This window comes from Balaenoptera physalus, assembly GCF_965194825.1.
Source record: "Balaenoptera physalus genome assembly, chromosome: 3".
NCBI classification, from domain to species: domain Eukaryota; kingdom Metazoa; phylum Chordata; class Mammalia; order Artiodactyla; family Balaenopteridae; genus Balaenoptera; species Balaenoptera physalus.
In genome coordinates this window covers 13,185,187-13,211,366 of record NC_138890.1, presented here as the reverse complement: position 1 = coordinate 13,211,366, position 26,180 = coordinate 13,185,187, and the positions used below count along the sequence as shown (strand labels likewise).

The 26,180-nt window shown below is 54.9% G+C and overlaps 3 protein-coding genes across 7 annotated transcripts; 1 reads left to right on the top strand and 2 right to left on the bottom strand.

Annotated features, from left to right (window-relative positions):
- Positions 1-197: 197 nt before the first annotated feature.
- On the bottom strand, positions 198-2,743 carry UBA52 (ubiquitin A-52 residue ribosomal protein fusion product 1). The gene is made up of 5 exons (XM_082456324.1): positions 2,621-2,743; positions 1,582-1,695; positions 1,229-1,315; positions 471-573; positions 198-385 (listed from the first exon to the last, which is right to left on the bottom strand). The coding sequence occupies exons 2-5, from the start codon at positions 1,682-1,684 to the stop codon at positions 292-294; spliced, it is 387 nt and encodes a 128-aa protein (XP_082312450.1). The 5' UTR covers positions 1,685-1,695; positions 2,621-2,743; the 3' UTR covers positions 198-291.
- Positions 2,744-3,367: 624 nt separating this feature from the next.
- KXD1 (KxDL motif containing 1) lies at positions 3,368-11,016 on the bottom strand. Its single transcript, XM_082456323.1, has 5 exons — positions 10,874-11,016; positions 8,171-8,292; positions 6,976-7,128; positions 5,526-5,572; positions 3,368-4,738 (listed from the first exon to the last, which is right to left on the bottom strand). Exons 2-5 carry the CDS (start codon positions 8,269-8,271, stop codon positions 4,509-4,511), a joined length of 531 nt encoding a protein of 176 aa, XP_082312449.1. The 5' UTR covers positions 8,272-8,292; positions 10,874-11,016; the 3' UTR covers positions 3,368-4,508.
- Positions 11,017-15,746: 4,730 nt separating this feature from the next.
- FKBP8 (FKBP prolyl isomerase 8) lies at positions 15,747-25,168 on the top strand. 5 transcript variants are annotated; one of them, XM_082455469.1, is made up of 9 exons: positions 15,747-15,842; positions 17,234-17,559; positions 19,908-20,077; positions 20,235-20,323; positions 20,619-20,839; positions 21,414-21,586; positions 23,494-23,571; positions 24,071-24,202; positions 24,629-25,168. In XM_082455469.1, exons 2-9 carry the CDS (start codon positions 17,259-17,261, stop codon positions 24,713-24,715), a joined length of 1,251 nt encoding a protein of 416 aa, XP_082311595.1. In that variant the 5' UTR covers positions 15,747-15,842; positions 17,234-17,258; the 3' UTR covers positions 24,716-25,168. The 5 variants fall into 5 exon arrangements, with proteins under 5 accessions (XP_082311595.1, XP_082311594.1, XP_082311593.1 ...); XM_082455468.1 differs by lacking the exon at positions 15,747-15,842 and adding an exon at positions 16,397-16,581 and having other exon boundaries at positions 19,908-20,023; positions 20,622-20,839; XM_082455467.1 differs by lacking the exon at positions 15,747-15,842 and adding an exon at positions 16,397-16,581 and having other exon boundaries at positions 19,908-20,023.
- The last annotated feature ends 1,012 nt before the right edge of the window (positions 25,169-26,180 follow it).

The following is a 26,180-nucleotide window of genomic DNA, read 5'->3' as shown; positions in this document are numbered from 1 at the left end:
CTGTGCTGTGGTTATGACAACTTTAGACATGAAGGGCAGAGACCATGGCCCACTTTACACGTAAGACAACTGGAACCCAGGACAGAGGACCCCCAAGAGCTATGAAGAACTGAGTGACAGAAAGTCCCTAAGGGAGACGCCTGCACCTCAGCCACCTCCCCATTGGACAGACCAACCACATGGACACCAGTTACTGCTCCAGTCAACAAAAGGGAAACTTTACTGGGGCCCCAGGGCCATGGGGCTTAGGCAGGAGGCCACCCTGCGGGCAAAGAAGCCGGTGGAGGGGCCTTATTTGACCTTCTTCTTGGGGCGCAGGTTGTTGGTGTGGCCGCACTTCTTCTTGCGGCAGTTGACAGCACGGGGGTGCAGGCGAGCGTAACACCTGTGCGAGGACACGAGCGAGTGGTGAGGGCACATCCCGACCCCCACCAGGGCCAGCCCACACCCCCAATCTGAAGAGTACATACTTGCGACAGATCATCTTGTCGCAGTTGTATTTCTGAGCGAGCTGGCGAAGGGAAGGCTCGATGATGCCACCTCGCAGACGAAGCACCAAGTGCAGGGTGGACTCTATAGGAAATGAAGGGCAGAGAGAGACAGTGACTGAGCCTAGGCTCACCACCTCAGTCCCACAGGTGCAGGGCAGCCTCCAGTGCCCTGCAGACCATAGCTTCTCAAGTGTGACAGGGACACACTGGAATCCATTGGGTGTTCTATGTGTAGATGGACACACCAGCCCAGCCCACCCCACAGAACCTCCACCTTGTCATTTCCCACCAGTCCTCAGGGAGTCTGAGACTAATATAAATATACGTCAACAGTGGTGTCCATCTGGGTTTCCCCAAGGGCAAGGCAATTTCTAAGTGGTGCAAGGACGACCTTTTATTTTCCTAGGTAAGACATTTAAATCTTTTGCTGCAAAAAGTGGTGCTGATTTTCTTTACAGTAGTTATCACATTAAAAAACACAAACACAAGAATTAAAGAAAAAAAGTGAATAAGAACACGAGAAACCATCGCCATCTGGAAATCCTAGTGGAGATCTTGAAATGCTTTCCAGCGATGGAAACAGTACCTTACAAAGCAATACTCCCTAGCCCTATCTGATCCTCAGCTTAAGAAGAATCCTCCTCTACAGCCCCCTCCCGGTGCTGAAGAGGCTGTCAGTGCCCCATCCTGGGTCCTAGGCCTCACTGAGGTCCTGTCTAGCCACCCCACCCCCGTACCTTTCTGGATATTATAGTCTGACAGAGTGCGGCCATCCTCCAGCTGTTTGCCCGCGAAAATCAGACGCTGCTGGTCAGGTGGGATGCCTAAGGAGAGAGCACTTCAGTTACTAAAGCTCTGGCAAGAATACTACCAGCAGATCTCCCCTCCCTCCACAGGGCTGTGCCAGGATCACCCCCAAACTGTCAAAAGGGAAAATGAGGTAGAGAGGACAAGCTGCCTTCCCAAAATCACACAGGGGAAGCACTGGCATGGCTGAGATCTGTCCAAGCACCCATTTCACACAGGACAGCAGATCCCCAGGGCTGAAGGGCCCCCATTGTGTGGAGCACCTAGCCCCAACCCAACTCACCCTCCTTGTCTTGGATTTTAGCTTTGACATTCTCAATGGTGTCACTGGGCTCGACCTCTAGAGTGATGGTCTTGCCCGTCAAGGTCTTCACAAAGATCTGCATCTCTGCGTCTGCTGGGGAAGAGAGGGGGTAGAATGGCCGGGTGGAGTGGTGAGCACCGAAGATCTGAGCAGCCCGAGCTCACAGGCTGGCCAGCCTTAGTTCCTGCCAGCCCTGGGCCAGCATCGACTTCAAATGCAGGCCCGCCCCAGTGCCTGTTTCCTTCCACCCTCCAAGCCAGCAGCTTCGTCTTTGAAGACGGAACGATAAGTACAGGTCTACGGCACCATCTTGCCAAGCACGGTCTGGAGGTCCCATCCTTCCTCTCCTCTGCCAGCCCCCGCTCTTCCTGCAGCCGGGGTGGGAATCCCATCTTAGTAGCATCCCCCCAACACACACGCTTTCCTCCCTACAGTCCCTTCTCCTAATTCCAAGCTCAGACACCCAAAACTTTGGCTTCCTTCTGGGTTACGCCCTAATCCTCAGACCACATTTCCTGCCTTTGATCCAATCCATAAGTAACAACTGCCAACCACGTGCCTGATACTTGTTTACATAGGTATTTCCGTTTTTTCACTTTCCAAGTCTAGCAAATAGCTGCTACTACCAAACTCTCCTTACAGATTTAGAAAAGGAGATAAGAGACCCAGCTCAAAGGCTTAATATTTTTAAATGAACTGGCAGAGTGTCTGCCACGAGACAAAGTTACAGTTAATACTCCTCTCCATTAAATCGGATCTGCCCCGAAGGACACATCCTCGCCCCAAGCCTCGTCAGATAGTTGGGGCCGGCGGAGCGGGCAGCGTCCTCTTCCAAAGGCCGGCTTCCCTCCCGGGGCCCAGTTCGGGCTCGGAACCCGGCCCAGTGTGCCTTGCTAAGCCGCCCCACAGGGCCTAGCTCGCCTAGACGGATTCCAGGCCGCCCCCTCCGCTGCCTAGGCCCCCGCAGGCTACCGCCCAACCCTGCCCAGGGCCAACCCGCAAGTCCGCCATCACCGACCTGCTCCGTCGTCTCGTTGAAGTGAAAGAGGGCTGCTGAACCGGAAACCGCCGATTCGCCGCCGAGGGCGCCTGCGCACCGAGCACGCTGCGCGTCTGCGTCACAATCCGCGCCGCGCCCCGCCTACGCCCACCCCCCCCCCTCCCCGCCCCTATGTTGGGTGCGGGCGCACGAAGCCGCGGCGCCTGTGGGCGACCGGTGCCCGCCTGCCTCGGGGTGTGAGCTCCGCCAGTCGGGTCACGTAGGAATAATGCCGCACCTTTCCTGGTGTTTCTGCCCGCTGTTTCCAGGCCGCCTGAAGACTGCCCGCACGTAGCGGGTGCTCCAGAAATATTTCAACAGAGTAGGGGAAACTTTTGTGCTAAAGTGAAGGCATTAAGCAGAGGGTCTGCGGGTCCAAGACGCAAGGGTCAAGGCAGGAGGCGGTGTAAGGGCCGAATGTGTTGGAGCCACTGGAGGCCGGCCGCTGTGCACAGATGGATTTCAGGGCGGGTCCGTATAGGAGCTCGGAGAGCAGGTGGGGCTGGTGCATTCACCCAAGGAAATAGGGTGGGACCCAGGGTCTGTTTAGGATATAAGACGGAGGAGACTCAGGATGGCTCCTGAGTCATCAGGATGGCTAAAAAGTGCTGGGCGCCGGAAAGCGGTGAGGACTGAGAAGTTACCTGTGGGTTTGGCAGCGTACCTTATTTCCTTGAACACTTCCCGGCGCCCCCTATGGACCAGGCAAAAGCAGACACTCTGAAGTCTGGGAAGAGGCCTTTAATAACATAATTTCTAAGTGCTCCAAAGATGAGGGGACTCTGTGAGAGTGTCTGATGGGGAATGAGACCCTAGCTCCTTGAGGAGCCCACCTTAGGGCTGAGATTTGGAGGAGGAGTTACTCAAGGAGGTAAAGGAATAATGTTGTGGGCAGTGGGAATAGCACATTTGAAGGCCTGGGTGGTGATAGGAAGTGGGGTTATTATGGTTGCCACCACTGGAGACTCCCACTCAAAGCAGAGCAGCCCACTTCTTTCCAGCTCAATGGTGCCTGGCTGTCCATAACCATCCTGTCCCACATCCAGCACTTGCCCCCATCCTGGACTGCTGGGCCCAAGGATGGAAGGAAGCCACTGCTAGGTGCACCCTTCCCTTTTTAGTAACAGAGTCTTTTTATTGATAACTTCCCAACAGCATCTGTAAACATCGGGTACAAAAATATTCTGCTTAACTCTGTTCTCCAAGGTGGCGCAGCTTGCTCCATGGAGGCCCCAGGAGAAGCCTGCTGGGCCCTCAGGGTCCACACCTCTGGTCCGAGAAACAGGGCCTAACCAGGCTCGGTGCTGAGTGGATGGCTAATCTCTGCCTTGAGGCTTCTACAACTGTCTCAGAAACCTCCTTGAGATAATGATTGGAGAAAGTATTCAATACTGTCATTGGAGGAAGGGGCAAGGAGACCAGAATTAGTAGGCACAGGGGTGGGCTGGGGTGAACTCAGACATGACAGTGCTTGGCCACCTTGAGGAGGTCCTGACCAGGGTGCTGGGGCAGAGGACATCTGGCTCCGGTCTCTGGGAACCTTTAGGTGTTGCTCAGAGCAGACCTCAGGCCTGGCTCTGGAAAAGCTCCCTTGCACCCAACCCAACTCCAGCTGGACTGGTCATCCCCTGGCCTGGCAGAGGGGTCTACAGAAGAGAGACGTTCTCAGTGAGGAAGGAGGGGGAATGATAGATCCCCAGGAATTCCATATCCCAGGGAGGGAGCCTTGTCCCCCCGTGAGCCCCAAATGACAGAGTAGGGTGGCAAAGCTGACTGTCTCAAGGCAGGGTTACCCACTGCCACCTCAGACATCTGGGCAGTGGCACCGCTGCTGCCCTGAGACCCCCCGGAGCTCCTGGGAGTAGGGCTACTCGCCCAGCATCTCCTCGTCATCTGTATGGCTGCGGCCATTGATGGCAGGTGAGCCGGGCCGGATGTGCGACAGGTCCTCGAAGCCGGGGCTGAGGGAGGGCGAGACTGTGTCAGGGCTGGTGTCGCATGAGCCTGTGCTCTGTTCCGAGGTGGCAATGGTTGTTGTGGTGCTGGGCGGGATGGGGTCTTCATCCTCGTCTTCCAGGAGGGACGCCTCCGGGATGTCTGGGGGAAGGAGGCCCAGGAGTTGGCTTAAGTCACCATGCCAGGCACTGTGCTGAGGGATTAACTGGGCCTGGGACCCCTGACAGCTACCCCCACCCCATGGGACATAACTTGGTTCATTTTACAGATGAGGAAACTGAGGTCCAAGCAGGTGAGAGGCCTCTCTTTGAGGTAAGGTAAAGACTCAGGTTCTCTGGGGTTAGGCCTACGTGGGCCCTGGGGGCAAGTCTGAGCCTGGCTCTGCCCTCTTGACCTGGGCCAGGCCCCTCACCTGCCTGTGTCTCAGCTCCCTGCTCTATAAACTGGGAATGACGGCATTGCCTTTATGCCTGTGGTTGTCAGCGGCCCTGGAGTGGGGAGCTGTTGGCCCATTCTACAGACTGGGTAAACTGAAGCTCAGCATGGAGGATGCTGTGCTTCCTCTGACAAGTCACTGCCCCTCTGGGCACAGTCCCCACCTCATAGGTGGTTGTGGGTAACAGCCTGGCTCGTAGGGGTACATGACATTCACTGGGCTAAGGACTGTCATCATTCTTGTCCACATTCCCTCGTGTGACCTCCCCCAAGGGAGGAGACTCTAGTCCCAACACCTGCTCCGCAGGTTGCCAAGATCAGGCCAGCACTCCCGCCCCTGCCCCAGGTCTTACTGGACCCACTGCCCACTAGGGCCCGGGCTTGGTGTCAGCCCTTGAGGTGACCTTCCAGAAGCCAGCCCTGGGCTGAGGGCCCTGGCATCCAAGGGCGCAGAGCCCAGAAGCAGGATGTAGGAGCTCTGGGTGACACTTACGGCTGAAGGCCTCCGGGTGCTGCCTGGCCAGCTTCCCTTTCAGTGTCCTGCAGGGGAAGGGAAGGCACACAGGGCTGAACCTGCCGAGTGTGCAGGCTGGGCCCGGTGCAGGCCACGAACCTCCCCCTCACTGCTTGTCATACTCTGCTCCAGGGCTGGAGGTAGGACTGGGCGCTCAGCCAGCAGACCTCCCACCCCCAGGACGGATGGCAGCTACCCAGCTGTCACCCAGCTTCTGCGTGTCCTTGGTGCTGGCTCTGCGTGCTGGCTGGGCCCTCTACCTGCAATGCCTCATGTCTAAACCTCTTCTACCAGGACAACCTTCCAGGAAGCTTCCCTTCCCCTTGCCTCAACAGGCACTCCTCTGGGTGACTTGTCCCAGCCTGTCTCTCCAACCCCGGGGTGAGGATGCCTGTGGGGGCCAGGAGTGCTGACTATCCACACCCCAAACACCGAACACTGGCACTCACTAAACTGAACTTCACAGAGAAGCCCCTGCTTCCCTTTTTAACCTGCTGGTTTTTCCTTTTTACCTGAAGTAATGCAGTTCTGTTTACAAAGAATTACAAAGGGCTCTTCAGAGCAGTCTCTCACCCTTGACTATGGCCAGCCAGCACTGTCCCCCCCAAAACCCCCCACCCTGAAGTACCACTGCTGCTGCATCCCTGCCTGGGTAGACACACTTATCTCCTTCCTGAGTGACACAGATACACACAAAAGGTGTCAACCCTTGGGGTTCCTACTCTACTCCCACCCCTGCAACACCACACATGGGCAACCAGCCTGGTGAGATGCCCCAGAAAAGATACGCTTTGATAAAGGATTTATCCGGCCTGTCTTGTGATTTCTGCACAGAGCATGCTCCAAGGAAACATGCTGCCCTCAATCTGTGGCACCTGCTCTGCCAGCAGATGCGGCTGCCCCCGGAAAAGAAGAAGCGGCACAGTCAGCCAGAAATACAGCTGTAGTGCCAGCTTGTTCCAGGCCTGGGCGCCCCAGTGGCAGTTGTTAACGGCAGCAGTGGTGATAGGAGCTCCGGGGGCCGTGTCAAGCATTCTATGTGGCTGGGGACTTGGACATCGTCCTTCTCTGTCCTCATGGAAACCAGCTTGAGAAGGACCCACAAAACCTGGCAATCTCATTTTCCTCTTGAGACAAGTCCTGGGTGGAGGCCAAGGGGGACACAAGGCTAGCCTTTCACTGTCTGCTCCTGCCTGCCTTTTGCATTATGGGTCTGGCACTATGTTGCATTTTCAAAAAAGGAATAAAATTTAAATTCAGAAACTCCAAGATTTTCAGATCTTCTCCAATACTAAGTGTGCAATGAAGCCTCGTAAAACAAGCTGAATCTCCCCACCGCCCTGCTACGTGGGGAGGACGGCCCTCATTGAAAAGAGGAGGAACCCGAGGCTCAGAGCAGGAGGCAGAGACTGGAGGGCCAAGCACCCACCTGATCCTGCGGAAGATGCTGTCCAGGTCCCGTTTCATCTCCACCAGGGTCCTTGTGTGGTGCAGAAAGCGCTCGCTCATCTGCTGCAGGCGGGCACTTGACAGGTTGTTGAAGTTGAGCAGCATCTCGTTCGTCTTCTCAAAGCGGTCCAGCCTGGTGGCGGAAAAAGGGCACCGACTCCTCTGCTCAGCCTCCAGGTCCCTGCCAACTGATCCTGCTAGGCCCTTTCCTGCTCCATGACCTTTGCGTAGACCATTCCCTTGTCTTGTGGAGCTCTACCTGGTGTTTGAGCCAGCTAGCAAACTCCTATTCAACTTTAAAAACCCTACTCAAAAGTCCTACTCAAGTGTACCCTTCTCATGTAGCCCTAACCCTCTCCCTCAAGTAGACTCTTTGACACTCTGACTCCCCTAGCCCCAGCTTCTTTCTCTGGCCCAGCCCTGACACTCCGAGGCCAGGAAGGTTCAAGTCTGATTTTGTCTCCCCTCGGTCTGGGAGTTCCCCAGGGTCAGGTCTGAATCTGAACTAAAGACCTAGGAGGGAGATGGGTATTGCTGAGACCCAGACATATCCAGCACCCCTGTCACAGGGCAAGAAAGGTAAGGTATCAGGTCTGTGCTGTGTTGTAAATGGAAGGAAGAGCCTCTGGCTTAAAGACACAAAAATAAAGCCCCAGGAGACCGTGTTTCCCCCCGAAGGTTGTGTCAGCCCTTCTTCCCCACAGAGCAGGCCGGAATTAGGGTGAGGCTATGGTGGCCACAGTGCCAAGCCCCAAAGAGGGCAAAGGCCATTCACAGCCCTTCCAAGTGACCCCGGGTGCTCTGCAGAGACAGCCTAGGCTCTGAGAGAATAGGTTCCCAACAGGAAGTGAGCCGACTGGCTCCCTTAAATCCCCCAGCAGTTCCTTCCTTATCCCCCCCCAAGTCTCCCCACTCCAGGCCTCGGGAAAGGAGCTGCTGTGGTCCCCGCCAAACTGTCCGCAGCTGCGAAACTGTCCCAGAGCCCTGCTTCCTGTGCCAAGGCCTCGCCTCCAGACCAGGAAGGAATTTACTTTGGAGCCAGCCAGCAGATTTGCTCATTTCCTTCATTTTATCACCAGTGTGGGCCCGGGGTAGAGGCGGGCAGGGCTAGAATGCTGGCCAGCAAGTGGATTCCTTCCCACACCGGGGGCCCAGGGCCCTTGGCTTCCACTCACATGTTCTTCTGGGCCAGGATGATGGCGTTGACATCGTCCGCATTCACCATGCTCAGGATGCGGCTACAGAAGACCCTCGAGGCCGAGTCCGGGGGGTCCATCTCTTCCTCCTCCTCCGCTGCCTGAAACAGGCAGGAAGAAAGTGTTTTCAGTCTGCATCAGGAAGTGGGGGGAGGTGGGATGGAGAGGAGGGGCTGGGAACCCCACAGGCCACCTGTCCGTAAGTGGGTCATGCCACCTGAGCCTCAGCTTTGTCATGCCAGGAACTCGGGGGTGTTTCGAGAACCACAGGAGTTCCTATTTATAACTTGCACCCAAGCACATCACAATCCCATCACCCCTCCCACCGCCACACTCCCCACTCTCCATGTGCCCAAAGCTACAGGCACCTTCCTCCTGCATAGATCTGCCCCCCTCCTCCTGGCTGCCCCCTCAAATCATCACCCCCTCCAATGCCTTTTCTCCCAAGAGATCTTTGATGACGGGGTAGTCATTGATGACGGGGTATCCTGGTCACTCATCACTTCACCTTTTTTAATTGCTCCACTGTCTCATCTCTTCCTGAAATTATCTTAGTTATCAGTTAACCCTTTTGCTTGTCACCCCCACAGCAATATTAGCTCCAACAGAACAGAGGCGTGTGTGTCTTTCTTGCTCACTGCTCTGTCTCCAGAGCCCAGCCCAGAACCTTGTTCACAGCAAGGGATTGCCCGAATTTAGTTTGATGAAGGCAAACAGAACCTTTCAAACTCAGCTCTGAAGCTAGACTTATATCAGCAAGTTAAAGCCAAGAATTTCAGGCACTGGCAGCCAGGCTGTGGGCCCCAGCAACCCAGATGGCTCTGTGGCTCTTGGCTCCCAGCTTCCCTGGCACACAGGTGCCATCCCAGCAGGTGGGGACTTCCTGGACCATGCTAGGGCAGGAGGGACCACAGCTTCAGCACTGACCCTCCTAAGGGGGTTCAGGAAAAACCCAGAATCCTGATATAGCTTGGCTCTGAGGTCTGCACATTTAATGGCCGACAGAAAGGCCCACTTGCAATTGGTTAAGATTCACACACAGGATGAGGAAGGGCTTTCAGAGCCCATTTAACTACCCTCCTCTTTATTGAGCACAAGACACCAATTTCAAACACTGGCAATTGTTACCATCCTTATTTATATATGAGAAAATTGAGGCTCAGAGACTGAGGAACTAGGCCGTTGTCACACAGCCAGTGAACATGGGTCACAACTCAAACGCCCACAGACCACAGGATCCACAAATATGTGACTCTGACGTTCAGTAGCTACCTGTGACAGGACAGCTGCTTCTTACAGCACCTGATTCCTGCCAGACTTCTGATTGTTTTCAGAAATAAACCTGAAATATGGATTTCTTTTTCCTGTGAAATCGCCTCATTTACAAATGTTAGCAACTAATATTTTTCTTACCCCAACACCATAGAGGCCAAGAGTACGTATCTATTTGTGCCCTGAATCTGGCTATCAGTTTGCAGCCATTACGTGCCTTCTGGAGATAAACTGCCACACCTGATGAAATCCACCCCCTCCCCAATCACCATGTTTGAGCTCCTTCTATGTGCCAGGCATGGACACCCACACCCTCCACATTTCCAAAGAAGATCATGTATAAAGAGGACACTTGGGCTCTCAAAGGACAGAGCCATGGGGCGGGAAGCCCACAGCTAGAGCCTGGCAGGTGCAGGATTTGGACCTGTGGGAAATGGTTCTGCTACAAAGAAGGGCTCTTTCCTGTCTCTGGCTCCCAGATGTGAGGGCTGAGGGATTCAAGGCACACTCCCCCACCAGCTGCCTCTCACAGGAAGCCTTCCCTGACTAACTGCTAATCTGGCCCACATACAGAGTGGAAATGACCCAGCATGGGCTCTGATCCCTGCTCCAAATATAGTTATGGGGGACACACGCAGAGAGGGAGGCTGTGTGACCTTGGGAGAGTCACCTCACCTCCTAGATCCGTTTTCTCACCCAGAAAATAGGAATAACAAAGAATCAGAATCTCACAATGCTGTCTGTGGGGACTAAAACCAATAGTGATAAGAGGTGCTGGGCTCGGAGCAGTCAGTTTCTCCAAGTGGAGTGTGAAGAAATCCTAGGACAGGCCCCGGGAATCAGTATTCTAATGAGGGCCTCCCTAGTGCTTCCAAGAATACAGAACAAACACTTATATAGCACTTCATTTAATCCCCAGTCACCCCTACAAGGGCATCTCCGAGAGCACCTAAGGCTCCCAGGGGTGGGCTCAGGTCACACACCAATGCGGAGAGGCGCCGCAACTCCACCCAGGTCATTTAACATAATTTAATTTGGCTGCCCAAGCTCAGCAAAACCCGCGAGGCGGGGCGGGGCTCACAAATCCCCTCATGCCCCGCCCCTGTGAAGCGGGAAACTGAGGCCCAAGCAGGTCAACGCCCGATTCCGGGAGACACGGCACAGCCTGAACACAGGCGGCTCCAACTCCCGCGCCCCGGATCCAGACTCGGCCCATGGCGCCGCCCGCGCGTCCACCGCGCAGACGGAGAAACTGAGGCCTGTGCGCAGGAGGGGTGCCCAGATGTTGCCAGCGGCGCGCCCCACCCCACTACAACCCGAGGACCGCGCCCGACCTGGCCCGGCTCCCCAGAGGCTCCTGCGTCCCCAACCCCACCCCGAACTCGGCCCCGGCGTCGGTGGCAGCAGCACCTGCACATCTGGCGGCCTTGCTCGCGCTTCCGGGATGGCGCCCGCGCCGCCGCGACGTCACCACGCACCATGCGTGCGAGCGCGCGTGGCGGCGACGTGCCCTGGGCTGACTTGCGTGCGTGGAGGCGCGGCAGGAACGGGTGGAGCTTAGATGCAGCTTCTATTTGCGGGTGCATCACAACAAATAGCCAATCAAGCAGTCCCTCTCGCGCCTGCGTAGTTTCCACAGCCCGAGCTCCGAGGCAGCCAGGAAGGAGGGAGGGGAATGGGGAGGGAGGATGAAACAACCAATTTTATAGATGGTGAGACTGAGGTCCGAGAGCGGCAGGCATTCGCACAGAGTCATATAATCCTCGAGTGGCCTGTGGTGGATCCAGACCCAAATGTTCTGCTTTCCAGGCTGGGAATCAGACTCACTCGGGTTCAAAAACCCCTGCTCCGTTTTTGGTGACCTTTTTCTGGGCCAGGATCTTGCATTGCATTTAGTCATGTCTCCTTGGTCTCTTCCACTCTGTGACAATTCCTGTTTTTCTTCATCTTTCATGACCTTAATACTTTTGAAAAGTACTGGTTTTGTAGAATACCTAACATTATGGGTTTGTTCAATACTTCCTCATGATTAGACTGAAGCTGAGCAGTTTGGGAAAGAATCCCACAAAAGTGATGTTTCCTTCTCAATGCATCATATCAGGAGGCACTGGGATGTTGCTATGTCTCATTGTTGGTGACGTTAACTTTGATTACTTGCTTAAGGCAGTGTCTACCAGCTTCTCAACTGTCAAGTTACTATTTTCCTTTGCAATTAATAAGTATCCTATGGGGGGATACTTAAGAGACCATGTAAATACCCTTGGTGTTTTGGTCTTGGTTTTTTGTTGTTGTTGTTGTTGTTTACATATTTTTCACCCTTTAGTTTTAGCATCCATTCATGGCTCTTGGCAGCAATAATGATTACTTACTATGTGTTTGCATAATGGTGATTTTTAATTTAATTATTAATTGGAATTCTATTGTAAACAAGAGCTGTCCATTCTTCTCAATTACGTATTCAAGTATTTATATCACTATGGAGTCATGAGTATTTATTTTATTCTGTGGCTTATAATTAATTTCTATATTATTTATTTTACTGCCCCTTTAATTTAGCTCCTATGTCCTTTTAATATGTCTCCATGTTTCTGTGAGTACGTCCTTACTTTTGGCACCACAAGATGTTCTGTGCTTGCTTTGGAATATCCCTGGAATCAGCCATTTCTCCAAGGAGCCTGGTTCTGCTTCTTGGAGAATGGTATTTAGAGACCAAGATCTGGGTGCTGGGTGTGCTCACTGCTACCCAGGTATTATTGCTTAGAGACCCTCTCAGCAGTCAGAGCTAGGAAATACATGTATGTCTACTAACCCATGCATATACACATGTATTTTTAGTTCTATATCTGTTCCCTTGTGTCTCTACTGAAAACCATGAGTTCATACTGAGATGAGGATGCATTAAGTGAGATAACCCAAGTTAAATGCATGAACAAAATGGGGCAAATAGTAATTGCTTGATAAGTGTTAGCAATTACCATTAGTTTCTGAGGTCTTATGAAATGTATGTTATATATTATATGTCTGATTTTTCTGTGTCTCAGTTTGTTAACTGTGAGTCTGGGTGAACCTAGCATATGCCTCTTAAGGTTGCTCAGAGCTTGAGAGATACACACATGCCCTTGGGCACATGGAAGACTCTTTGAGAGCCCTGGAACTGGCATATCTGAGTTCTAATTCCAGCTGTCACATCCTAGCTGGGTGGCCTTGAGCAAGTGGCTTAACCTTAAGAAATCATGCAGGTTAATTCCTTACAAGAGGGGTCCCCAACCCCGGGCCGCAGACCAGTACTTGTCCTCAGCCTATTAGGAACCGGGCTGCACAGCAGGAGGTGAGCGGCAGGTGACCAAGCAAAGCTTTATCTGCCACTCGCCATCACTCCCCATCACTCACATTAGCACCTGAACCATTGCTGGCATTACGGCCTGAACCATTGCCCCACCCCACCCCCATCCGTGGAAAAATTGTCTTCCACGAAACCTGGTGCCAAAAAGGTTGGGGACCGCTGCCTTACAACAGAGTTTGGCCCATTGTAAGCCCTTGGTAAACTCTATTATTACTCTCACGCTCTCCTGCCTTCGTTCATTGAAAAGTTAATGATGATCAGGAATCTTATGCATTCTTATAGTTCAACCAACAGTTTTAAAAATTGTTCTGTAAACCCTCTAGTCACCCCTTCTGGGTTCGGCCCATATTCTGAGAATGCAGAAAATACTCAGTCCCTGCCTAGACTTGGAGGATGAAGGAGAGTCTGACACAGACAATCCCAGCCCTGAAGGGAACAATGTTGGACTAGAGGGAGGAGAGACTCAAGGCTGGAGGAACCTGCAGAGTGGGGTATGAGGACTTCTGAAGGCCAGGAAGCAGGTATATCTGGATGGAGTTTTGAGGTAGGATTAGGAGTTTTGCAGGTGCTGACAATCATTCAGGACAGAGGGGATCACAGGAGCAAAGACAGGATGGTGGGAAAGCACATAGTGTGGATTTGATCTTTTAAGAATTGTGGAGCTCCATGAGCCAGACAGCAGCCAGTGCTGAGAAGAGCCTGGGTGGCGGCTGCTGGGAAAAGTAGAACCGTGGCTCTGTCTGCATGGCTTTTCCAAGCTGTAGCAGAAGAGGCCCAGACTGGAGAAACCAAGCTTTTCAATGGGTCTCTTGGGCTCTGTTGGAGGCCAGGGAACATTTACGAGGGTCCTGGAAGGGGTGGGGGCTGCACATTGAAGCCAAAAGGGACTTGACTGGTCCCAAATGTTTTCCTTTTTTATTTTGTTTAAATTTTATTTATTTATTTTCTTGGCTGTGTTGGGTCTTTGCTGCTGCGCGTGGGCTTTCTCTAGTTGCGGTGAGCGGGGGCTACTCTTCGTTGCAGGGCACGGGCTTCTGATTGCGGTGGTTTCTCTTGTTGCGGAGCACGGGCTCTAGGCATGTGGGCTTCAGTAGTTGTGGCACATGGGCTCAGTAATTGTGGCTCGCGGGCTGTAGAGCGCAGGCTCAGTAGTTGTGGTGCACAGGTTTAGTTGCTCCGTGGCATGTGGGATCTTCCCAGACCAGGGCTCAAACCCGTGTTCCCTGCATTGGCAGGCGGATTCTTTTTTTTTTAATTTTATTTATTGATTGATTGATTTTTGGCTGCGTTGGGTCTTCGTTGCTGTGCGCGGGCTTTCTCTAGTTGCAGCAAGTGGGGGCTACTCTTCGTTGCGGTGCATTGGCTTCTTATTGCTGTGGCTTCTCTTGTTGCGGAACATGGGCTCTAGGCGCACAGGCTTCAGTAGTTGCAGCACGCAGGGTCAGTAGTTGTGGCTCACGGGCTCTAGAGCGTAGGCTCAGTATTTGTGGCACACGGGCTTAGTTGCTCTGCGGCAGGTGTGATCTTCCCGGAGCAGGGATCGAACCTGTGTCCCCTGCATTGGCAGGCAGATTCTTAACCACTGCGCCACCAGGGAAGTCCCCCCACCACCTCTTCTGACTGGCCAGCCTTCCTTCCTCCCCGCCTTCCTTCCTTCCTTCCCTCCTTCCTTCCTTCCACAATGATTGCCCTGAATACCTCCCCCTGTTTTGTGCCATGCAGTATGTAGGCCTCAGGACTAAAACAATAAGAAACAATGTACCCTTCTCAGATTTTGGGGGTCTTCCAGTGTATTGGGTGAGGCAAAAGTCAACTGATGGCACAGACACAAGTGAATCAGTTATGAAGTGGAGGTTCATTGTACCAAGACTGCAGCCAATCAGGGCACCTGGCCTTGCCATGGGGAGGTCAGGGATGGCTTCCAGTAGGAGGTGACCTCAGAGCACCTATCTGACAAGTTACCGCCAAAAGCCAGTTACCTCCTCCAGTGTTAGCTACATCCAAAAGCCAGTGTCCCGCTCATTTATTCATTAATTCATTCAATTATTCATTCATCTATTGAACTCCCATAGGCCCTTAAGCATCATTCAAGGAGGTGGTGAGGACAAAACAGACAAAATTCTTTCCAGGACGGAGCAAAATTGGGGGAAGGGGGGAAGCAAAAGAATGAACAAGATCATTCTGGAAGGGGGTAACTGCTGGGAAGAAAATAAAATAGAGTGAAGAGGAGTAAGTGCCCCCTCTTTCAAAACAAGAGCCATAAAAACCCTTCTAATCAATGCTGCCACCTTCTCCTGGGGCCGTGGGGACCTTATCATACTCTAGCAGAAGGTGCAGGGAGGAGGGACTCCTCCCAGTGGCCCTGCTCTCTCAGCAGTTAACCTAGCCATTATTGAGTTCCTCCTGTATGCACCACGCCACCCTCCCGGGATTAGACAGACCAGGTGCGGGGGCGGTGTAGGGGGCCGGAGGTTCTGTGTGCTCTTGGGCACGTTGCTCCCCCTCGGGGCCTCGGGTCTACAGAAGTAACTAGCGGTTCAGAGTGGGTTATCCAGCAGTCTGGCTGCCCTGACCGGCAAGCCTGAGCTCCTTAAGGAAATACCATTTAGTGTTGTCCTCCCAACAGCCCCCAAGGTGAGAGTGCGTGCATAGAGGTGTTTATGCCCATTTCACAGATGAGCAGAATGAAGCTCAGACAGGGGTTGTAAGTCTGGCCAGGCTGCGCGGCGCTGACCCGAGAACTGACTCGGATCTACACCCCCCGCCCCCGCCTCCGCCCCCGCCCCCGTCCGGGGTTGGCGCGACGGCCTCTGCCCCTTTAAGAACGCCCCACGGATACAAGCAGGAAGGGGGCGGTGCCTGTGCCTGAGACGGATGTGCTCGCGCACCAATGGACGCTGCAGTCACTGCGGCGGCGTCCAATGGGCGCGGTGAGGGCGGTGCTGGGCGCCAGAGCCTGGTTCCCGAGGCGCGGCGGCCGCGGCTGGGGGCGGGGAGGGGGGCGCAGGACCCCAGGCTGGGGTCCCGGAGCCGGAGGCACGTGTCCCGGGGCGCCGGCGGGGTAGCGCTGGCTCGGAGCGCTGCCCGGACCTGGGCTAGTCCGGGGGCCGGCGCGGCGGGGGCTGCGGCTGCTAGGCGGAGTGAAGGGCCGCGGGGGAGGCGAGCCGGGGGGCGCGGGGGGTCTGAGTGCCGGAGAGGGCGCGGCCTGGTGAGGGCAGCTGGGGGTGGGGGCCACGGAAGGTCAAGGGTAGCGGGTGGGGGCGCTGCCGGCGGAGACGTGCAGGGCCGGGGGCGCCCGAGGGTTGCGGGGGGTCGGGAGCCCCAGACTGGTGGCGTCAAACAGGCATGGGGCGTTGGGAACTTGGGTGGGAGGTTGACGGTAGGCCAGGCCGGTGCAGGGGGCGTCTGGAGAGCGTAGCGTGTTATGGGATGGGGAGGGGGGGCGTCTGGGGATATCAAGGTGTTTAGGGGCGACGGGCCAGCTGTGGGGGAAGCTGGCCCGGGCTGGGGTCGGTGCTTGGGGTGGGGGGAGGGCTATTTATGCCAGCGCAGGAGATTGTGAGGGTGGGGGCTGGGAGGGTCTCAGAAAGTGGGACCCGAGTCCTGAAGGAGCAGGCAGGTGAGGGTTAGGGAGGAGATGCTGCGGGTTAGAATGACGGCTCTACCACCGCCAGAGCTTGGGGCCTGGGGGAGGCGGACAGTTCTTGATGGTCCAAGGAAGAAGCCGTGGGGGTCTCGACCACTCCTCCTCAAAGGAGGCTACTTTGAGAAGGTGGTAAGAAGGCCTGAGGAGAGGAGAAAAGGCTCCCAAGGAATGGCTTGGGTCAAGGTCCCTGGTGTTGGGGGCGGTGGTATTAGGTTCAGTGTATGGAAGGAAAGCCTTGGGGTTTCTGGGTGGCTCCCCTTAGGAGAAGGGACAACTGGAGGTGGGAAGCCCTGGTAAAGATTCAGTTATTTTTCCCTTGGGCTCTAAAAAATAGTCTCCCCAAGATCTCAGGGGTTGTCCCCCTGAAAAAAATCCCAGCACCAGCTCTGGACATTTAAGCAGATAAAGCCCTAGGTTCAAATCCTGCCTCCTGTGGTTGGCTTGCTCTGTGACCTTGGGCAAATGGCTCTGCCACTCTCGGCCTCAATTTCCTTTTCTGCAGGGGGATGTTCCCTACTTCCCCGGGGTGTTTATAAAGATTAAATAATAATTAACTCTAATAATAGCTAACACTGTTTGAACCTGATGCCAGGGCTTGATGAGTGGGTTGTTAAGTCCTTTGGACAAACCAGGGTTGTTACTCTTCCCACCCTGTAGATGAGGAAACTAAGGCCTGGAGCCCCTGAGTCACACAGCAAGTGATCGGCGGTGTGGAGAATGGAGGCAGAGGAGATTTGAGGGGCTTGGTGGGATTCTTACCCCCATCCATTCTCCCCACCAGGGCCAATTCCCATCCCCCCAGCAGCATGGCATCCTGTGCTGAGCCCTCTGCTGCGGACCCTGAGCCCACTGCCCCGCCACCTGCTGGGGTCCCACCACTTGAGGACTTCGAAGTGCTGGACGGGGTGGAAGACGCAGAGGGCGAGGAGGAGGAGGAGGAGGAGGAGGAGGAGGAGGATCTGAGTGAGCTGCCACCACTTGAGGATGTAGGGCAGCCCTCACAGGAGGAGGCCGAGCAGCCCGGGGCCCTGGCCCGAGAGTTCCTGGCCGCCATGGAGCCGGAGCCTGAGCCTGCCCCGGCCCTGGACGAGTGGCTGGACATCCTGGGTAAGGAGCAGGGGTGGCTCGGGTTGACCAACAGGGCCCGGACAGCTCAGGTTCAGGAGTGACCTTGGCCTAGGCCCTCTCCTCCCCTGAGCCTCATTTCCCCATCTCTGTTGTGAAGGAGGTTGGAAGTAAAACATGTGGTAACCACGTTGATCGCCAGCCACAGGCAGTTGCTTGAGACACTTCACGTTTATGCCCTTTTCTTGCCTCCCCACCCTATGACTTGCTTTCGCAGAGCTGCTAACAGGGCTCAGAGAGTCTGAATCACTTGCCCAGAGCCACACAGCCAGCACAGCAGGCACTGGCAGCTCCCAACCCCCACTTTTCTTGGCATTTGTCTGGCAAGTGCCTGTCCCCAGAAAAATGTGTCCTGAGGTCAAATAGATCTGTGGAACATCCCATTTTGTTCATCCCTGTGTCTAGTTCATAGTATTCATTAGTGTGCTAATTGTTCAGAAAAGTCCTGCAAGAAAGAAACTAGGAGAACCCACACATGTGCCACCCCCATGTACCCCATCACAACAACTCTAGAAGATAAACACAGCGCTACTAGTTCTGATATCTAATACACTAAATAATGCTAATGACCACACAAATAATAGTAAAACATTATTACTACCATCATTAGTGCTAATGATACAGTAGTATGAAATAATACTGGCACTGGTAAAATCGAATTGGTACTGATTTCACCTCCACTACAGATATAAACCTTACTGCGCCTAAAAATAACACCAGGTGATATTTACTGAGCACTGGTTCTGTGCCAGGCCTGTGCATCATCTTATTTTATCCTCACAACAACCCCACGATGTAATTCCTACCATATCCCCGTTTTACAGATAGGGAAACAGGCTCAGAGAGGTGAAGGCACTTGCCCAAGGTTGCACAGCCTCCTTGGTTGTATTAAAGTTTGGGAAGCTCTTCTCTACTGATGTTAAGAGCTGCCCTGCTCCCCATCTGAGCATGAGGATGGCTCTGTTTGTTTATATTCGAGCCAACTGCTTTCTGAAGTCAGAATTCAGGCTTCTAGACAAGGAAACTGAGGCTTTGAGAGGGGATATGATTCTACATCCCTGGGTTTACCTGGGTGAGAGGCAGTGCCTGGTTGAGGTCCTACCAGCATATCCACTGTTAGTGCCCAGAAACCTCAAGACACAGGGGTCTCTTGGCATCCACTAGATCACTGGTTCTCAAACTGGATGCAGGGGCACGTATAAGTTAGGGAGCACTGCAGAAATTTGGAACACTCTAGAATATTCCATAGTATGAATAGATCTCTCGGCCCCTAACCTTTAGACTAGGGTCTACTCAGACTCATGGTAGTATTTTCCAGACCAGTGGAATATTACGGAATACAGGTACTTGTTGGAACATGGGTGACTGCAGATGATGTCAGTCTGACGTGCCCCATAGGTGTAAGCCCTCTATTGCCCCAGCAGTTGTCATGGCATGACAGTGGGTGTCATCATTGCGGGGGCTCCTTGAGTGGATTCATGAGGGCACGGGGCCTCATGCCTGGTACTCAGTAGGTGTTGGCTGTGGCCATTTGGCCATTCCTAAGATCGTTTGGGGTATGGAGGGGAGCATAGTGGTCTCTTCGGCAGCTGGAGGGGGGCGTTGGGGGCTACTTTTGCTTATAGGTCCTTCTGTGATGTGGTGCTTTAGTCGGGACACAGTCCTGGCATCACAGGTGCTCTGCTAACCAAGCAAACTACTCACTAGGTGTCACCAGGATCACCCCCTGATCACCCCATTTCATGGCTGGGTAAACTGAGGTCCACATGTCACAGGGCTGAGATTGGAACCAGAGGAGGGAGGAGAGGGTAGCTCCAGAGTCTCATTACTGGGTATCCCTGCTGCCCTGATTGTGGTAGGCAGGATGGCTTTTCTCAGCCCTTTGCCCTCACTGAGCCTTGACTTTCTTTCTTTTTTTTTTTCTTCTTTTGGCCACGCCGCGTGGCTTGCGGGATCTCAGTTACCTGACCGTGGATTGAACCCGGGCCACAGTAGTGAAAGCCCGGAATGCTAACCATTAGGCCACTGGGGAACTACCTTGGTTTTCTTAAGATAACAGACCAGCCAGCGTTCACTGAGCCCATCGTTGGAGCCAGTATCGTCAGTCCCCAAATCAATCCTTTCATGCCCAGTGTCCAGCCGGGGACACCGAGGCCCAGAGGCATGGGGTCACCTGCCCAGTAAGTGGCAGAGTGGCCACTGAAAACTCAGCTTGTGCCCTGGTGCTGTGCCACCCCCAGGATAGGCAGAGCTGGGGGAGGAAGTGCCCAGGGGGCAGCTGCCCATCTGAGCTGCTCAGTGACAGGCTGCTTGTCCCTGCTCCATGGCAGGGAATGGGCTGTTGAGGAAGAAGATGCTGGTTCCAGGCCCACCAGGCTCAAGCCGCCCGGCCAAGGGCCAGGTGGTCACCGTGCAGCTGCAGACTTCGCTGGAGAATGGCACACGGGTACAGGAGGAGCCGGAGCTGGTGTTCACCCTGGGTGACTGTGACGTCATCCAGGTGGGAACGGTGCAGGGCCTGGGCAGTTCTGGGTGGGGAGGGGCTGGGGTGAGATGCAGGGGAGGAGGTGGTGGTGGTGGCGGCGGTCGGGTGGGTGGGCACTGCTGTGCTGCACCTGGACCCACTCAACTCATGCTGCTCCCCTCCCCGACCCCAGGCCCTGGATCTCAGTGTCCCGCTCATGGACGTGGGAGAGACGGCTATGGTCACTGCTGATTCCAAGTACTGCTACGGCCCCCAGGGCAGGTGAGTACCTGCTGCCTGCAGGGGTCCCTGTGGGGGTGAGGAAGTGGGTGGGACGGGTTGCTCTCCCATCTCAACCCATCTACGTGCACATTTTATAGAAAAGGAAACAGGCTCCTGGAGGGGAACTCCCGCACCAAGTCACGGAGCTCAAGAGTAGCAGGAGTTAACTTCCCTTGTGTTTTACTGAGGAGGGGGGTGACAGCCCTTTCCCGCCTGCTCCCACTGAACCTCGTGTGTCTGGGGTTCAGTCATGGTGGCCGCTGGGTCTGAGTGCTGTCCCCACCCCATCCCCCAGCAGGAGCCCGTACATCCCCCCACACGCGGCCCTGTGCCTGGAGGTGACACTGAAGGCTGCTGTGGATGGGCCTGACCTGGAGATGCTCACGGGGCAGGAACGCGTGGCCCTGGCCAACCGGAAGCGGGAGTGTGGCAATGCTCACTACCAGCGGGCCGACTTCGTGCTGGCCGCCAACTCCTACGACCTCGCCATCAAGGCCATCACTTCTAGTGCCAAAGGTGACCGCCAGGTGGAATCCCAGCACCTCCCCTGCAAAGCCATCCCCACTAGTGCTAGAAACTTCAAGCCACAGAGGGCCCCAGATTCAAAATGTTCTGGAAAATTCTAGAATATGGATAGATGTTTAGCTATGCCTAGTCTTTAGATATTTCTAGACTTATATCCCAGGTCACTGGACTGTTACGGAGTGCAGGTAGATGTTGGAACGTGGGTGACTGCAGATATTGTCAATCCATGATCAGGCCCTCGTTCACTTAGGCTCCATTTTGTCGACTCCTTGGGAGTGCCCTGAGGACGGCACTGGTCTTGGCCCGTGTTAGAGATGGGGAAACTGAGGCCAGAGAGGCCTGAGGTCCCCCAGGGAGTAGGTGGTAGAGGCCCCAGCACTGGGATCTTGGAAACCCCCCATCTCCTGTGACTGGGACACTCAGAGACCCTTCCCCCCCAGTCTCCTCCAGCACCAGGTGCAGCGGGGTGGGCCTTGGCCTGGGTCACATAATCCCTCTGCAGATGGTTGTGGGCGGCTGGCGGCATGTTAACAGTGGCTGTAGTTGAGTGCTGTCCCCCCCACAGTGGACATGACATTTGAGGAGGAGGAGCAGCTCCTGCAGCTGAAGGTGAAGTGTCTGAACAACCTGGCAGCCTCACAGCTGAAGCTGGACCACTACCGTGCAGCGCTGCGCTCCTGCAGCCTCGTGCTCGAGCACCAGCCCGACAACATCAAGGCACTCTTCCGCAAGGGCAAGGTGAGCTGCAGCTCACAGGCAGCTGGCGGGCAGGCTGGCTCCCTGACCTCAGAGCAGTGACGCTGGTCCCAAACCCTAGATTTGAGAAACGCATAGGTATCAGTCAGCCAAGCTCTCTGGGGTATAAATGGGGAAACTGAGGCCCAGACAGGTGCAGGGGGGTGGTCTGGGTCACAGCAATTCATTGACTGAGGCCAGATTTTTTTTTTTTTTTTGGTGGGCTGCACCACATGGCATGTGGGATCTTAGTTCCCCAACCAGGGATCAAACCCGTTCCCCCTGCATTGGAAGCGTGGAGTCTTAACCGCTGGACCACTAGGGAAGTCCCCTGACTGAGGTCAGATTTGAACCCTGGGTCTTAGGTTCCCTCTACTCCCTGACACTGCCCTTTGGCCCATTGGTAACTGTTCCTTGCATATAACCCTTTGTGACTCCCATCTCCCTCAGAGTAAAAGCCAGGTTCTTATTTCAGCCTTAAAGGCTCTGAGCTATCTGGTCTTCCTCCTGCCATCATCTTCCAGTGTACTCTTGCTTTTTTGCATCCTGCTCAGCTTCTCCACTACTTGTTGCCTGGGCCAGGTCTGCTCCTACCCCCTTGCCTTTGCACAGGCTATGTTCTCTGCTTGAGATATTGATACCCCAAATACACCCATGGGTCCTTCTCTCACCTCCTTCAAGTCTTTGCTCTGATGTCACCTCCTCAGGAAGTCCTCCCTACAACACCCACCCTGACCCTCTGCCCTGCCTTCATGTTTCCTGTGTCACTGTCAGCATGGGCAGGTGTCATGCCTCTTGTCCATCTCCCTTACCAGAAGGTGGGGATTTTGTATGTCTCATTCACTGCTAAATCTCTAGCCCTTCAAACAGAGCCAGGCGTACAGTAGGTGCTGAGTAAGTGCTGGTGGAATGTAGGAGTGAATTTGGCCTGAATGGACTTGACTTTAATTGCTTTTGTCCCCGTGTCTGTTCATCTTCACTCTGTTGGGATAGGGGGTGCTTTCAGCATTTTTTAGCAGTAAACCAAGGAAACTGAGGTGCAAGCAAACGCAGGGTCACCTAGTGTGTTAATGAGAGGCCTGAACAGGCCAGCCAGCATTTTTAAAGTACTTTTTGTGTGTAGAGTTCTGTATAGAAACGGAGAGGAGAGAAAAGATGCTGTCCTTGTTTTTCAAGGGTTTAGAATCTTCTTGTGGGGAGTGAGACTGTCTGCTTATGTAGCCTTATACATGTTTGGGTCTGCTGGTTGAAGGTGATGGAAAACTACTCAAATAGATTCAGCCAAAGGAATTAATGACTTGTGGAACTGCCAAGTCAGGGGTAATTGGCTTCAGGCACGGCTGGATCCAGGTGTTTAGAAATGTTGTGCAGATGCTGTGTTTGTCTGCCGTGTTTCTCTCTCAGGCAGGCTCCTCTTTCAGGGTGACCAAGATGCTCCCTCCTGCTCTGCCAAAAGCTCCAGGGTTCCATCCCTTCCACTTAGCAACTGGCCTCTCAGTGGTACCAGCATAGTTCAGGCTGGATCTCATTGGCTGGCTTGAGTCACATGCCTGGCTCTGAATCATTCGATGTGGCCAGAGCTTTGGCAGCATCCATTTGGCTTCTCGAGCCAGCCAAGGTGGTGAAGGAGGAGGAGAGACCAGCACCTGGGTCTCCTGCACAGGATGAGCCAGACACTCAGGAGAAGGAGCAGGTTAGGGGAATGACACCAAGCCTGGTGGTCTGCTCATGTAGTCTGAGGGCTCAGGGGAGCGGTGTAGGGGTGACTGGGGCACCAGTCACCGGGGCAGTTGCTAGAGATACATTTGGGACTAGTCAGGCGGCCAGGAGCCTGGCAGGGCTGGGTCTGTTGAAGGAGAACGTGGCCCAGCGTGGGTCCAGAATGATGTACTCCCCACCTCCTCCCACAGGTGTTGGCCCAGCAAGGCGAGTACAGTGAGGCCATCCCCATCTTGAGAGCAGCCCTGAAGCTGGAACCTTCCAACAAGGTGAGCAGAATGGGGGCACCCTGAGATTTGCTGTGCCGGCCTGTCTGGGAAGTTTTTTCTGTGGTCTGCCCCTTAGCCTTCTTGCTGTGGCTCTCCCTATGGTGTTTCTACCTGGGAAGTGGCAGGGGGTAGGTAGCTGAAAGGCCCCAGCCCACCTGCTGAGACCCTTATTGACCCTTGCATAGGCAGTCTGGACTCACCCCCAACAGGGTCCCAGAGGCCAAGGGCACTAGCCAGCCTGGCCAATGCCAGTGTCTTCAGTTTTCTTCCCAGAACCTTCCTCTCTCCTGGCCACCCTTGCTCCCCTCCATCTTCTGGCTTCCTAGGAGGATGGAGATAGCAGCCCTCACTTCGCTGATGCCCAGAGAATAGCTGACAGAATTCCCATGTCCCAGTGGTTCCAGCCCCGAAGGGCCCTAGGGCCCCAGAAAGGCAGACTGCTAGCAGTGATCGTTGGCTTCTGCTGCCACCTGCTCTCACAGACACCCCCCTCTCACAGACGATCCATGCAGAGCTCTCAAAGCTGGTGAAGAAGCACGCGGCCCAGCGGAGCACTGAGACCGCCCTGTACCGGAAGATGTTGGGCAACCCCAGCCGGCTGCCTGCCAAGTGTCCTGGCAAGGGTGCCTGGGTGAGCTGGGGCCGGTGGGTACAGGGAGGCTCCTAGAGTAGGGGCAGGGGCTATGGGCAGGGTATGCCATGCAGAGGGAGTTTCTTCATTTTGCAGACGTTGATGTCTTCATGAACTGGGGTGTTGTGGACCATGCTGGGGACACAGAGAAGCCCCAGTGCTGTGTGACCAGGACTAAAGCAGAAGATGAAACACAATCTGGAGGGCTCAGGGTGGGGCTCCTCCAGAGGGGAAGGGGAGGTGTACCAGAGGAGGGGACATTTGGCTTGAGTTTTGATGCATGAGTAGGAGTTTTCCAAGAGGCAGGCAAGGCATTGTCAGGCAGTGGTTTCCTGGGAGGCCTGTTTGGGGCCTGTTGATAGCTGAAGTGCAAGACATCTGTCTTGACTGCTGTCTAGCCTCCTCTTCCCTCTCCTTTATCCACAGTCCATCCCATGGAAGTGGCTGTTTGGGGCAACTGCTGTCGCCCTTGGGGGTGTGGCGCTCTCTGTGGTCATCGCTGCCAGGAACTGACCGCCCAGGTGGCCGCCATCCCCTCCACTCACCGTGGACCCCATCCTGCGCTCCCTAACTCCCCCAGGCTCCCTGTCCACTGCCCTAACTGGCCTAGCCCCCTCCTCTGGGGCGGGGGCAGTGAGGTTTGGGGGTCACGTGGCCCAGTGAGCAGGAGGGACTGAGCCCTATAGGAGGAAAGTGAGGCAGGGCCCGGGCCCCACGTCCAGCCCAGAGCAAGGGGGCCCTCATTCCTCCAGACCCAATTCCCACCCCTAACCCCACCCCCTGGGTTAGGTCCCAACAGTGGCCAGCCTCAGCTTCTCCTTCCCAACAGGCCTGGGGGCAGCCCTTCTCCCACCCGTTCCCTGTCCAAGCGCCAACTCCTCCTGCCCCGCCTGCTGCCCTCCTTCCAGGTACCCCCCACCCCACCCCCCAACACACACACAGTGAAATAAAGCCTCCCACCCCGCACCCTGCTGGCTCTGGAGCCTTCTTCCACCATCACTTGGGGCTGAGCCAGAGACAGCCTGTGCCATGTCCAGGGTCACACAGGACCGTGGATATGGCCGAGCTAGGACTAGAGTGGGGGTTGTCTGCTCTCGGGCCACAGCAGACCGTCTTTACCAAGGGGGAAACTGAGACCTGGAATAGCGGGGCGTTATGCTCAGGGTCCCTGGTCAGACTCTGCGGCAGTTCACAGCTAGCTATGCTCCTTACCCCACCTCTCTTGACTCTGTTGCCTCATCTGAAATTGGGGACCCTGATGGGACCTAACTGGGGACTGTGCTGAGCCCTCAGTGACCACAGGGGTCTGGCTGTGCAGCAAGCGGACAGCCCCATGTCTGGGCAGCAACATAGCCAGTGCAAAGGCCTTGGAGCAGCATGGAACCTGGTCTGTTCAAAGTTGATAAAGGTGGGTGGTCAGCAGAGCTGGACCCTGCAGGGCCTTGGGGGCTATAGGGAGGGGTTGGGTTTGATTCCAGGAGCTCCATCCCATCTCCTTTTCCCCACAACCCAGGGCTGTCGGAGCTTCTTCCCAAAATGTTGCCCACCGTCACAACCAGGACAGCCAGAGCCAGTGTTGGGGCCTGTATTAACCTGAGTTCCTCTCGCTGCTGCTGTCTCCAGGATAGACCACACAAGCGTTTGGCCTGCTTCCATCCCTTACAGTCCAGGAGTAGAAGCAACTGGCCACAGCCACCCAGCAGAAGGTGGCCATGAGGCCTTGAAACTAGATCTTTGCCCTGCCTGCTCCAGGCCGTTGCTGAGCCACCTGGATTACTCTCAGGGCACAAATCGGGGTGGCTTGGACCTGCTTCTCCTCTCCACCATTCAGCCCCCTTAGGTTTCTACCTTGTCCTCAGACAGGAAGGGGGCTCCATGGGAGGTGCTGGGGCGGGGACCATAGGTTGGCCAGGCTCGGGAGACCTGCATCTCAGGCAGGATACCCCCTCTTTCCTCAGTCTCCTTGACTTCAGGCTGG

What these genes read in the sequence shown, in the direction of transcription:
- UBA52 (XM_082456324.1), bottom strand. Translation starts at nt 1,684, where the DNA reads ATGCAGATCTTTGTGAAGACCTTGACGGGCAAGACCATCACTCTAGAG. An exon ending in TAAAATCCAAGACAAGGAGG is followed by an intron (nt 1,316 to 1,581) that starts GTGAGTTGGGTT and finishes CTCTCTCCTTAG; the next exon opens with GCATCCCACCTGACCAGCAG. An exon ending in GACAAGATGATCTGTCGCAA is followed by an intron (nt 386 to 470) that starts GTATGTACTCTT and finishes GTCCTCGCACAG; the next exon opens with GTGTTACGCTCGCCTGCACC.
- KXD1 (XM_082456323.1), bottom strand. Translation starts at nt 8,271, where the DNA reads ATGGACCCCCCGGACTCGGCCTCGAGGGTCTTCTGTAGCCGCATCCTG. An exon ending in ATCCTGGCCCAGAAGAACAT is followed by an intron (nt 7,129 to 8,170) that starts GTGAGTGGAAGC and finishes TTCCGCCACCAG; the next exon opens with GCTGGACCGCTTTGAGAAGA. An exon ending in GCACCCGGAGGCCTTCAGCC is followed by an intron (nt 4,739 to 5,525) that starts GTAAGTGTCACC and finishes TCCTTCCCCCAG; the next exon opens with ACATCCCGGAGGCGTCCCTC.
- FKBP8 (XM_082455465.1), top strand. Translation starts at nt 16,514, where the DNA reads ATGGTCCAAGGAAGAAGCCGTGGGGGTCTCGACCACTCCTCCTCAAAG. An exon ending in GTGACTGTGACGTCATCCAG is followed by an intron (nt 20,078 to 20,234) that starts GTGGGAACGGTG and finishes CCCCGACCCCAG; the next exon opens with GCCCTGGATCTCAGTGTCCC. An exon ending in CACTCTTCCGCAAGGGCAAG is followed by an intron (nt 21,587 to 23,493) that starts GTGAGCTGCAGC and finishes CTCCTCCCACAG; the next exon opens with GTGTTGGCCCAGCAAGGCGA.